This window comes from Mytilus edulis, chromosome 6 (genome assembly GCF_963676685.1).
Source record: "Mytilus edulis chromosome 6, xbMytEdul2.2, whole genome shotgun sequence".
Lineage (NCBI taxonomy): Eukaryota > Metazoa > Mollusca > Bivalvia > Mytilida > Mytilidae > Mytilus > Mytilus edulis.
In genome coordinates, this window is record NC_092349.1 from 2106130 (window position 1) to 2120605 (window position 14476).

The 14476-nt window shown below is 33.0% G+C and overlaps 1 protein-coding gene across 2 annotated transcripts; it reads left to right on the top strand.

The window, feature by feature from the left end:
* Positions 1 to 587: 587 nt before the first annotated feature.
* LOC139526924 (uncharacterized) lies at positions 588 to 14173 on the top strand. Of its 2 annotated transcripts, XM_071322102.1 has the most exons (5): positions 588 to 731; positions 1759 to 1837; positions 2308 to 2387; positions 9238 to 9573; positions 11453 to 13905. In XM_071322102.1, the coding sequence occupies exons 4-5, from the start codon at positions 9243 to 9245 to the stop codon at positions 13426 to 13428; spliced, it is 2307 nt and encodes a 768-aa protein (XP_071178203.1). In that variant the 5' UTR covers positions 588 to 731; positions 1759 to 1837; positions 2308 to 2387; positions 9238 to 9242; the 3' UTR covers positions 13429 to 13905. The 2 variants fall into 2 exon arrangements, with proteins under 2 accessions (XP_071178203.1, XP_071178202.1); XM_071322101.1 differs by lacking the exons at positions 588 to 731; positions 1759 to 1837; positions 2308 to 2387 and adding exons at positions 4348 to 4473; positions 4944 to 5023 and having other exon boundaries at positions 11453 to 14173.
* The last annotated feature ends 303 nt before the right edge of the window (positions 14174 to 14476 follow it).

Genomic DNA, 14476 nt, shown 5'->3' on the forward strand with positions numbered 1-14476 from the left:
GACCTACCGAATTAGACTATTTACCGGATTTGTAATCACATAAGCAACACGACGGGTGCCACATGTGGAGCAGGATCTGCTTACCCTTCCGGAGCACCTGAGATCACGCCTAGATTTTGGTGGGGTTCGTGTTGTTTATTCTTTAGTTTTCTATGTTGTGTCATGTGTACTATTGTTTTTCTGTTTGTCTTTTTCATTTTTAGCCATGGCGTTGTCAGTTTGTTTTAGATTTATGAGTTTGACTGTCCCTTTGGTATCTTTCGTCCCTCTTTTAGTATGATGTCCATTTCCACTGAATAATTACACATTTTAATTAAGGGGCTAACTGAGGCCCAACACTAGAAGCTCGAATTTCTCGCTACATTGAAGACACATGGGTTGTTCTCTGTCGTTTATTGCTCTTTGGTGCGTTCGTTGTCGCTTTAACATCTTCCCTATGCCAATTCTAAATTTTATGACAAATCACATAAGGTTTCGAATTATGATTCACTTACGTAGTGTTTCGATGTCCGTGAAATCTTATTTATACAAGTGTTTTACACTTACTTAATGATCGCCCATCCTTGTATTGATCATAAATCCGATAGCCTCAGTACGATCTTTATAATGTATCATCAGGAAGTTTTTCTCCATTCGTTTCAGCTTTCCTAAACTTCTATTTTTAATCAGTCAGTCAAGTAAAATCGTGAAGCAACAAGACTAGTGTATATCTAGCGGCCTAGTGAAACGAGGTAAAATATGTATCTTTGTTAAGTCATGCACAGCAAGATACGCACCTGGTTTTGCCCCTATTTGGTATTGAAGTGGTTATCTCGTGATTTATGTGTTTCCTTTTTTGTGTATTCGTACTGCATTTAGGAGAATATAACATAATAATTTCTTTATTAAACCTGCAAGAAAAATAAATTCAGATAATTACAGGCAAGTAACTGGCAATTCAATTTAAAGATCTGTACATACGTACGTAGTAATCAATGTTTATTTACATAAATCGATAATGAATTATAAAAACGGTCATAAAACTAAAATAAGTTAATGAATAAAAAATAAAAAATTACATGAAGTACTTTAAGTACTAGTAATCACATGCATTCATGTTTAGCCAAATTTGGACAACGTTTCGGGGTTTGCGGTCGTTATGTAAAAAATATAAGATAAATAACGACCGCAAACCACGAAACGTTGTCCAAATTTGGCTAAAACGAATTCTACATTCAATAATGCACAGGGAATAGACTGAAATCTTTTCATTATGTCGTGAAGTATATAAGTAATTGATTAATTTGTAGAAAACCAAACCAACCTGAAACAGATGTAACTATGTATATAACATTAACATACATTCTTTTTAATGGCTTCCTGTTTATCACCCATACTATTCTAAGTTAGGCCAACAAGGCATACGTCAAATAAAGGTATTAATATATAATTATACACTATTTTACCCCTTTATATTAGTATATGCTATTTCTCTGACATGTCTGATTTTTTATTTATTTATTTTGGTTTTTAACCAGCTGTCAGTCACATACTCTCAAATCGTTCTTAAAATGTATTGTAAAATGTATGTAATAAAAATAATGACTAAAGTAAGGTTTCGAATTATAATTCATAGTGTTTCGATTTCCTTGCAGTCTGATCTATATAAGTGTTTTACACTTCACTAAGTGACCTCCCATCCTTGTTTTGATAATAAATCAGATATCCGCAGTACACGTACTTACACTGTATCATGAGGAACGGTTTATTATTTTCCAGCTTCCCTAAACTCCTACGTTTAATCAGTCAAGTAATATCGTGAAGCAACAAGTGAATATCAAGCGTCCAAGAAAAAAAGGTAAAATATACATCGTATAATATAAGTCATGCACAACAGGAGAAGCTCAGCAAGCCGACACACATAGTTCTGCTTCTTTGTGCGATTAGTTGATTATATAAGGCTACATTAGTGTTTTGATTACTATTCACTTGTGTAGTGTTTCGATTTCCCTGCTTTCTTATTAAATAGATAAATAGATAGATACTTGATTCTTTAAAAACTAAATACAAGTTTACAGAGAAAGATACAATATAAACATTTTTTGATTCGACCGTCTCTGATGAGTCTTTTGTAGACGAAACGCGCGTCTGGCGTAAATATAAAATTTTAATCCTGGTATCTATGATCAGTTTATATAGATACAGATATTTAAACAACTCTTTAACACTATTACTTAGTGACTGCCCAGTCATGTGTAAATACGAACAAAATCAGTTAGCCTCAGTACTTTCAATGTATTATTAGCAAGTTTTCTTTATTTCTTTCAGCTTCCCTAAACTCCTACGTTTAATCAGTCGAGTAATATCGTAAAGTAACAAGTGTATATCCAGGGGCCCATCGAAAAAAGGTAAGATATACATCTTTGTAAGGTCATGTACAACAGGAGACGCTCATCAAGTCGCCACACTCAGTTCCGCTTCTTTTTGAGTTTAGGTGATTGTCTAAGCCTAGAGTAATGTTTCTGAATATTAATTACTTACGAAGTGTGTCAATTTCCTTGAATTTGGAGTCGTTTTTATACAAGCGTTTTACACTTTTGCTAAGTGACCGCTCACCATTGATCTGAAAGAACAAAATCAGATATTCTCAGTACATGATTTTATAATGTATCATTTGGAAGTTTATAACAAGTGTATATCCAGCGTCTCAGTGGTAAAAGGTAAACTTTTCATCTGTGTTTAGGCATGCAGAAAAAAGACACGCATTGTTTTGCTGTTTGTTTGCGTTATATTGAATATTTCAGGGTTTGTGCGTCACCTAGTTTCGTCTATTTATACTCAATTAACGAGATTTGAATACACTTTTGTCTTAACTTATCATACAAGAAAGATACACCCATGCTATAATCGGCTATAATTCTTATATAATTTGCAAATTAGGAAATACGATTATGTGATTAGTTGAGAGGCTGTCATTTAATGGCTCTGGACGTTATCTTTTTCTCTTGTTTAACAACGTTGACCGAACAACTTTTTGTAACCGACGTTTTCAAGATGGTGGTAATGGTTACATTCATTTGAATGATAAAAACATAATTTTGTAGTGTACTTATTATCATAAATCAAATTTCATGGAATACATATTTTTGCGTTAAATCATCAAATAAATTCATGCGCCAAACCATTTCAATAACACAAAAAAAAAAAGTTTACCTGTGACAGAGGATACGGATGAGGAAAAGTAAATATTTTATCTAAAACATTTGAGAATTATAGTTACATTTCAGCTACATTGTTCTTCCAGGTGTGATCTAAGCCGGATCATCCCTTCCCTACCAGATCACCACAGGTTGAGTTTCTTTCTTTGCATGCTTTCCTTTGCTTTTCTTTGAAACATTTTGGCGGGAATGCCCAATCCACAATAAAACTTAGAATAATTATTGAGAGAAAGACACACTTTCAAAATTTAAGATGAAAAAATCCATTGTCTAGGCTGGGAATCGAACTCAAGACCTTTCGTATACCAACCCACGACACATACCTCTTAAGTAGGGACAGTTAGTAGACCTTTATTCAGTGGATTTTAATCCTGTTTCATAAATAAGGCGAGTTATCACATTGTTCGATGGGATTTTACCCTTTTTCAAAAGTGGGACGAGTTGGTAAACAAGAGTGGAGCGAATTTTTTAGAAATTGACGATTTAGTATGGGCCGACTGGCCAGTTGTGCGAGTTAATATGGTGTCATAATTAAACATATGTTCGGGGGTCATAAAGGGTATATATTATATAGTAGATAAGATAAATAACGACCGCAAACCCCGAAACGTTGTCCAAATTTGGCTAAACAATTTTCATCGAATTCTACATTCAATAATGCACAGGGAATTGACTGAAATCTTTTCATTATGTCGTGAAGTATATAAGTAATTCATTAATTTGTAGAAAACCAAACCAACCTGAAACAGATGTAACTATGTATATTACATTAACATACATTCTTTTTAATGGCTTCCTGTTTATCACCCATACTATTCTTAGTTAGGCCAACAAGGCATACGTCAAATAAAGGTATTAATATATAATTGTACACTATTTTACCCTTTTATATTAGTAAATGCTATTTCTCTGACATGTCTGATTTTTTTATTTATTTATTTTGGTTTTTAACCAGCTGTCAGTCACATACTCTCAAATCGTTCTTAAAATGTATTGTAAAATGTATGTAATAAAAATAATGACTAAAGTAAGGTTTCGAATTATAATTCATAGTGTTTCGATTTCCTTGCAGTCTGATCTTTATAAGTGTTTTACACTTCACTAAGTGACCTCCCATCCTTGTTTTGATAATAAATCAGATATCCGCAGTACACGTACTTACAATGTATCATGAGGAACGGTTTATTTTTTGTCCAGCTTCCCTTAACTCCTACGTTTAATCAGTCAAGTAATATCGTGAAGCAACAAGTGAATATCAAGCGTCCAAGAAAAAAAGGTAAAATATACATCGTATAATATAAGTCATGCACAACAGGAGAAGCTCAGCAAGCCGACACACATAGTTCTGCTTCTTTGTGCGATTAGTTGATTATATAAGGCTACAGTAGTGTTTTGATTACTATTCACTTGTGTAGTGTTTCGATTTCCCTGCTTTCTTATTAAATAGATAAATAGATAGATACTTGATTCTTTAAAAACTAAATACAAGTTTACAGAGAAAGATACAATATAAACATTTTTTGATTCGACCGTCTCTGATGAGTCTTTTGTAGACGAAACGCGCGTCTGGCGTCAATATAAAACTTTAATCCTGGTATCTATGATCAGTTTATATAGATACAGATATTTAAACAACTCTTTAACACTATAACTTAGCGACCGCCAAGTCATGTGTAAATACGAACAAAATCAGTTAGCCTCAGTACTTTCAATGAATTATCAGGAAGTTTTCTTTATTTCTTTCAGCTTCCCTAAACTCCTACGTTTAATCAGTCGAGTAATATCGTAAAGTAACAAGTGTATATCCAGGGGCCCATCGAAAAACGGTAAGATATACATCTTTGTAAGGTCATGTACAACAGGAGACGCTCATCAAGTCGCCACACTAAGTTTATTATTTTTACATTATTATAGATGTTTATATACTTATAGTTTCCTACATATACATGTACTTCTCTAGTTAAAAATTTAAGTACCATGGTCACTGTTTTTATGATCTGTATATGGATTATTATTTAATTTTTTAATGTGAGATTACAGACTCAAAACACTGGTGCAAATGATATGTGGTAATACAAAAGTTAATAATATTGAAATCAGGACAGATAAAGTTAGTTAAAAAGACCATCATGATACTGACTTTTTATTTGTAAAACATGTTTAAAGATACATGAATGAGAACTAAGTTCCGCTTCTTTTTGCGTTTAGGTGATTGTCTTAGGCTAGAGTAATGTTTCTGATTATTAATTACTTACGAAGTGTTTCAATTTCCTTGAATTTGGGGTCTTTTTTTATACAAGCGTTTTACACTTTTGCTAAGTGACCGCCCACCATTGATCTGATACGAACACAATCAGATATTCTCAGTACAAGATTTTATAATGTATCATGTGGAAGTTTATAACAAGTGTATATCCAGCGTCTCAGTGGTAAAAGGTAAACTTTTCATCTGTGTTTAGGCATGCAGAAAAAAGACACGCCTGGTTTTGCTGTTTTTTGCGTTATATTGAATATTTCAGGGTTTGTGCGTCACCTAGTTTCGTCTATTTATACTCAATTAACGAGATTTGAATACACTTTTGTCTTAACTTATCATACAAGAACGATACACCCATGCTATAATCGGCTATAATTCTTATATAATTTGCAAATTAGGATATACGATTATGTGATTAGTTGAGAGGCTGTCATGAAGTGGCTCTGGACGTTATCTTTTTCTCTTGTTTAACAACGTTGACCGAACAACTTTTTGTAACCGACGTTTTCAAGATGGTGGTAATGGTTACATTCATTAGAATGATAAAAACATAATTTTGTAGTGTACTTATTATCATAAATCAAATTTCATGGAATGCATATTTTTGCGTTAAATCATCAAATAATTTCATGCGCCAAACCATTTCAATAACACATATATACAGTTTACCTGTGACAGAGGATACGGAGGAGGAAAAGTAAATATTTTATCTAAAACATTTGAGAATTATAGTTACATTTCAGCTACATTGTTCTTCCAGGTGTGATCTGAGCCGTATCATGCCTTCCCTACCAGATCACCCCAGGTTGAGTTTCTTTCTTTGCATGCTTTCCTTTGCTTTTCTTTGAAACATTTTGGCGGGAATGACCAATCCACAATAAAACTTAGAATAATTATTGAGAGAAAGACACACTTTCAAAATTTAAGATGAAAAAATCCATTGTCTAGGCTGGGAATCGAACTCAAGACCTTTCGTATACCAACCCACGACACATACCTCTTAAGTAGGGACAGTTAGTAGACCTTTATTCAGTGGATTTTAATCCTGTTTCATAAATAAGGCGAGTTATCACATTGTTCGATGGGATTTTACCCTTTTTCAAAAGTGGGACGAGTTGGTAAACAAGAGTGGAGCGAATTGTTTAGAAAGTGGCGATTTAGTATGGGCCGACTGGCCAGTTGGTCGAGTTAACATGGTGTCATAATTAAACATATGTTCGGGGGTCATAAAGGGTATATATTATATAGTAATATATAAAATATATTATTTATGGTTGTGTGGGGTTTAAAACCAGATTTTATGAATTGTAAATGGTTTTTCGTCTAATCTAAAACAGTTTGGATGTAAAATAGTTATCCTATTCGGACTTAGTGTGTCAGTGTTAGATCATTCCTCGGCCTCCGGTCATTGGGGGAATCTGACAAAAACACACCGCGTCCTCATTGGATAACTATTACGGATCAAAGGTTTTTTAAAGGATGGTAGTGATTTTTAAACGTGACGAAGTCACTCATAATCATATCATAAAGTCCTTCGGACTTTTAATTATTTGTTAATTAATTGGTCGAGTATATACACAAATGAATTCCTTTAAAAATGCTTTTAATAATAAACTTGCAATTCTGTTTGAACCTCTGTACAGAAATATTAATCTATGTTATTCTTACATTAATATATCAATTGATACCAAAAATAGTCAGAAGATTACAACAAGTTAACTAAAAAAATAAACAATTTAAAAAGAGATAGCGATTTAATAATAATCGCTTTTAAAACATGAAGTCTGCATTTAATAACGACTTCACAACAATAGCATGCATGATGCTTTAATGCCTCAAAAGCACATGCCTTATCTAAAAATGGTACTTTGATAGAATTTTAGATGTTTATATAAAAACATCAAACCCCTGAAAGTTATACTAAATAAGGCTTAAGAAATCTATGCCATGGATTTTGGGAGGGGGAGAGTTGTAGAAGAACCCTGGTGATTGAATTCAACATGTTATACTATTTACTGTTCAGAAAATGAAAAATAATAGATAAATAATTCAAATTGAGACCAATCACTGTTTATAACATATATAAAGTAGTCACTGTTAATGACAGTATCAATGTTAATGACATATTCAATGCAAATAGAATAACTACTTTTAATAATAGCAGCTTTGGAAAAAAATATGCATGATGTTTTTCTGCCTCAAAAACGCTTAACTTTAAAAGATGTTATTTAGGTGCACGTGAAATGTAAGTTTTTCATATATGTTTTTATATAAAAAAAAATACATATCCCGAAATCAAGTGTCAATTCGGCGTAAGGAATCTATTCCTTGGGGGAAGATACATCCTTGTGTTTCGAAAAAAATAACATTCTATAACAGGAGATTTATAGATAATCAATACATCCATGATAATTATGTCAGCAGAAAAATCCTGACTTCTGGACTGGTGATACCTAGTGCAGTGGCATCATCCCAGAAGTTCTAAAAATTCATCAATGATACGCGGCTGGTAATCAAATCTGACCGTTCTCATATCGTTTAAATTGTTTCTCATTTTATCACGTAGGGATACTTTGTGGCTATTCATACTCAGAATTGAAGGTTTCATAATGATTTGCCATTGCTTGAATCCTTGGTATGTGGATTTAATAGACATTTGTTTTATTTGCTATTATTTTTCTTCTCCTTACTCATGTTACTTGTATTAAAAAAAACTGTATAGCAATAATACAGTTTCTGAAAAGGTTAGCTTAACGTCCCCGTATAACAGTACCTCAAAATTGAGACATATACATACGTATAAGAAACTAAATTTGGAAATTTGTCTAGTGGATACAACATTGTCAACTTAAGCCATGCAACGTTACTAATTATGTGTGTTAAAACGCATTTGAAGCGTAACTATAGTAATATGTAACTTAAATGTACCATCTAAGTTTTGGACTGAACTGCTTATAAATTACCTGATAATCGATATATTATCGAATATTGAAAATTTATTTGAAACTTCAAATTTGTTTGCATATTTTCCGGACCATATGAGTATTCGGACCATGTGTATATACTTATATGATCCGACCATACAAGAGTGTTATACTCGTTTGAGTAATCAAGGGCCGTACAATATGAGTATTTAGACCATATAGTATTTTTTATAGCCTTTATGCTGCCGATATTCATCCGTTAGTTAACCCAAATGCGTTAGGGACATAGATCTTTTTCTTTCTTTTTTGAAATCATTATTAGAGACATTCAATTTATTCTTATTTCTGCTTATTCTTATTACATTGATGTATTTTTATCCTATTCCTATCATCTTACTGTCATTGTAAGATCGTATACTATTAGGAACAAGAATACATGAACAAATTAAATAAAAACATTTAGAATTATTTTTAAACACCAACAGAAATTTTTAAAAATAAGAAAAAGGCAAAAACACTTTTAATAAAGCGAGTTACTTATTGTTTAACAGTTCATTTATATATTTCTTGAAGTACTTTTCCAAAGTCAACAAAGTACGTTTTGTAAGGACAATATATAATTACCGTGCAAAATTATATATATATAAATCTTACTTTTAAGTAATATTCACTTTACTAAATCAATTATGTAACAATGTCTATTATATGATTGAATAAGTCAAAATCTATTTTTTATAATTAGAATTAATAATACACCATTTCAACGTGCATCGTGTTAGTTACTCGGACCACAAGCGTATGTCCGGACTACGATATATAATCTATAATTAAAATGTATGTAATGGTATCCTTTTTACAGGCATCATGAACAGAAACTCAAGAAACCAAGACAATTCTGAAGAGGTAAATTCATACGGCATAAAGAAAACTACATACTGGAAAATATACGGAGTAAAACGTTTTCCATACCGTGGAAAGCGTAAGTATACACCATTACTTTACCCATCTTTTGATGGAGGAATGAAGATTTCAAATGACATTTTTGGATTAACAATCAGTCAGTTTGAACGAATGTACAAAGCTTGTTTAGAGAGAAGGATAACTAAAGAACAGTGGATACTGAACCTCAGATATCCTGACAAATCTTCAAAAGAATATCTCGAATACTTAGAAAACAGTACAGGTTCTAAAAAAGGTAATATAAATGAAGTTAATTTTCGAAATTCTAAAAATAATTCAAGATGTTTACTAATAACATTAACGGTACCAATTTTTCTGCACCAGATGCGCATTTCGACAAATAATGTCTCTTCAGTGATGCTCGTGGCCAAAATATGTAAAATCCAAAGCTTATATAAAAGATGTAGAGCTATAATCCAAAAGTTCCAAAAAAGTATAGCCAAATCCGTGAAAGGAACCAGAGTTTTGCATGAGGGAGATATATACCTTAATTTATAATTTTTTTTAACATTTTGTAACAGCAAATTTAATAACACAAAAAATCCGTATTTTCATGCCAGTACCGGAGTACTGGCTACTGGGCTGGTGATACCCTCGGGGACTAACAGTCCACCAGCAGAGGCATCGACCCAGTGCACGTGGTAGTAATAACATTAACGGTACCAATGTTTCTGCACCAGATGCGCATTTCGACAAATAATGTCTCTTCAGTGATGCTCGTGGCCAAAATATGTAAAATCCAAAGCTTATATAAAAGATGTAGAGCTATAATCAAAAAGTTCCCAAAAAGTATAGCCAAATCCGTGAAAGAAATCAGAGCTTTGCATGAGGGAGATACATTCCTTAATTTATAATATTTTTTAACCTTTTGTAACAGCAAATTTAATAACCCAAAAAATCCGTATTTTCATGCCAGTACCGGAGTACTGGCTAGTGGGCTGGTGAAACCCTCGGGGACTAACAGTCCACCAGCAGAGACATCGATCCAGTGGTAGTAATAACATTAACGGTACCAATTTTTCTGCACCAGATGCCCATTTCGACAAATAATGTCTCTTCAGTGATGCTCGTGGCCAAAATATGTAAAATCCAAAGCTTATATAAAAGATGTAGAGCTATAATCCAAAAGTTCCAAAACAGTATAGCCAAATCCGTGAAAGGAATCAGAGCTTTGCATGAGGGAGATACATCAGCATGAGATAGCAAAGGAAACGGCAAACAGCCAACACCATGACTAAGTCAAGGAAACGACAAACAGCCAATACCCATGAATTAGTAAAGGAATCGACAAACAGCCAACACCATGACTCAGTAAGGGAAACGGAAAACTACCAAAAATCAATGTCTAAGTGACATACAGCATTTATGTACAGCAAAAACCATGACTAAGAAAAGGGAAGTAAAAACTGGCAACACCATGAACTTAGTAAGGGAAAAGACAAACAAGAAACACAATGACAAAGAAAAACAAACGACAAACAGCCAACATCATTACAAAAAAGACAAACCACAAAGGCATCACTAATTGTAAATTAGTCATTTTTGATTATTTAAAATCGTAGACCAATGGAAAGTTTTAAATGAATTGTCAAAATTAATATAGATCATGTTAATGAAGTAAAATCTGTATTATAGGTTTCATTGTATTCCTTAAGTTAATTGAAATGTCAATAAAACAAACTAAAGTATTACACGAACAAGCAGGATATTTCATCATATTTCAATACTTAATTCTATCACAAATATTGATGTATATAAGATGTATTGGTCGATTTTGCAACAAAAACGTGAAATGCAAAATCACTCATTTATTACGGTAACAGTAACATCATGACAACACTCTTTATCCAATCGATGCGTCTAAACCGCTCTTCTTCATAGCATCTAAAGCTGCTGACATCACTATTGAGAGAATGAAATAGGCGACATAATAGTAATTGCTCCATTGGTTTTCAAGTTTCATAATGACTTCATATATAAAATATCTAGTCGTCGCCGACGTTCTTATGACACTCTACGTGACCGGTATCATACTATTCAGGGGAGACAATTTTTACATGAAAGGACATCGTTTTAAAGTCTCTTGATTGAGTAAACAAATTTATGTTTTGTAGGTCTCTTGCAATGCTTTGAAAGTGACCCGAGGGAGGAATACTTATACGAACAACTGGTTACAACAGTTGGCACTGAAATAGATATACGAAAGAGACAACGACTTTTTATCATAAAAGATATGATTTTTAATGCATGTCAACCTAATTATACACTAATCGCAAGTGGAAGTTTGGCCGAGGGGCTTAATTTACCGGGCAGTGATGTAGATATAATGTATGTAAATAATCACTATGACGTTATACGAAGTGTAAGTAATATCAAACACCCAATACATCGTAGAAAATTAGTTATGGAGACAGATATTGATCATCCTGGATTTACTAAACTCAGGTTCAGAGCAGTAGAGGTTAATGCACACTGTCGGTGTCACCCAGGGAAATGTACAGGTAAAAGGTTGTACCTATCAAGAACCAACTTTCTTGATGAATATAAGAATTTGACTAATACTAGTCCGTTATCTATGCACGGTCCATGTCTTTCAAACCAAACAAATAGTGTCGATATAGCATTTTGCTTACGGTGTAAATATCTACCACAAAACGCACTTCCATGGGGATTTCGTCGTCGATTGCAATGGCCACCTGATTGTGTAATTGACAGTATCATACAGTATGGGTGCTTGTTAGTACCTATAGGACCTAAAACTAAACCAGATGATGACCTCTTATGGAGATTGTCTTTCTCTGTGGCAGAAAAGAAACTTGTACATTCTTTTAATTTTACTCAATTCTTATGTTACGGTCTACTCAAATTAATGTTAAAGCGTATCGTCAACACACATGATGTAGTCAAAGATTTATTGTGTTCTTATTTTCTGAAGACGTCTTTGTTCTGGATTTCGGAGGAAGTAGATATTGAAACATTTCAGTTATCTAAAGTATATTATTGTTTCACTCTCTGTCTTGATAAAATAATTTCATGGGTAACCACATGCAACTGTCCAAACTATTTTATACCTGAACACAATATGTTCCTTGGAAAGATCAATCATCGTAACAACAAGATACTACTATGTGTACTCGAGAGTATAAAGTCTGGCGGGATTACCGGACTGACAAATAATATATTTGCGCCTAACAAGGAAAATCACTGTTTATCAAGAACATATAATGAATCTTCGTTCATTTTGTTAGACTTTTTGGTTTACAGGGTTATAAATTTACCGGGGATCATTACGTTGTTTCCAATAGGAATATCAAGTTATTTAAAAGGACTTGTACTTGCTGATTCTTTGCTTAAGTCAGAAACTTCTACATTTATTATAAATTGTTGTAAATACCTCATTGCAAATATCAGCAAATATATTGCACAAAAACTACCAACACCAAACACAAGAGGTGAAACGAACAGTATACGCAAATGTTATCATAAACTTATACAAAAGAGCATTAAGTCGGATGCAGTGTCTGGTTGGTTGTTATACGCTTCTTATTATTATGTTAGAAGACAGTACAACGCTACATTAAAACTTACGGATTATATTCTATCTAAATGTTCACCTGATATGATACTTTTAAATGCAATCGACAATACTGATAGTGTCATAACTTATTACAAACATAATGTACATACATCAATGACATTGAATGAAAAAATGACAATATTCACTGAAAATGATGTCAACTATTTATATAACTCATCATTAATACCGGAAGAACTACAGCTGGAGGTAGACAAATATCTAATTGGTATCCATCCTGTTTTCATGTCCTACTGTCTTAGATTTCTATGTTATCATCATCTTGGTGACATATCCAACAGACGACAGGCATTAAGTGATTTATATTTAACAGTAAACACGGGACAGTTTACTTCACCGGATTCACATTCTGCTTCATTAACAATACTTGGAGTATGTAATGAAATATCAGGATATAAGGACGAAGCCTATGATTGTTATGTTAAATCTTTAGAAGTTTTTAAGAGAAAAGTTTCGACAGCAGAAATACGGAAACTTAAATTGTTTGACATCTAGTATACCATGTTTACATTCGAATTCATGGATTTAAACCGTAGCCATTGCAGTATTAACATTTCGCTAATACTCTTGTATCAATCATTCCACAATACAATGTATTTTTGATAGGCTATCGACCAAGTAACCCCATGCTTCTAACGTTGTAACAGAAGAAAAGTAATTTGGTACCATTTCAAAATCAGTGTTGAATCTAATGAGCCACAGAAATTTACTTGTCATCTATGTACATGAAATGCATTGAGTTACATTGCACAATGTTCTGTTTTTCGCCAACTGTTAATGACGTCTTTACACTTAATCTTTTGGATGTTGAATATGTACTGATTGATATTTTAGTCTTAGATTCATGATTTTTTTTATTAGTAACTGTTATAATTGGTCTTTTATGCACTTTTTGTACTGACATGAATTATCATTGATATGGTTATATTTATAAATTACCTGTTTACGAAATTATAATTAATGAAACACTAAGGCTTTTCTACCTCAGGCATAGATTACCTTAGCTGGATTTGGGAAAACTTTTAGGAATTTTGGTCCTTAATGCTCTTCAACTTCGTACTTTATTTGGCCTTTTTAATTTTTTTGGACTCGAGCGTCACTGATGAGTCTTGTGTAGACGAAACGCGCGTCTGGCGTTAATTTAAAATTAGTCCTGGTATCTATGATGAGTTTATTTCCAACATAAAACTTAGAATGATGTTTTGAAAGGGGTAAGGAATAAAGTTTCATACGAATCGGATGAATACCAAGCGGCTTTTGTATAAATAGCAGCAAGTTATTAATAAAGACATCATGAAGTATGGGTGATGCATAATGACGAAGACCAAGACTGCATCTACGTCGAGGAATAGAGTTAAAAATATGCATCACATCACCGAGCTACAGGAAGGACTATATAGAAAACCTATATCATCTTTTTGTCATTGCAACTATATGGTGCAGTAGTTCCCAACTGTCGAATCCAGTAGTCCTCTTTTTTCGATAATGCCAACTGTCATAGAAACGATGGAATGATCTGGCCTATTAAAATGCGGGTAAAGAA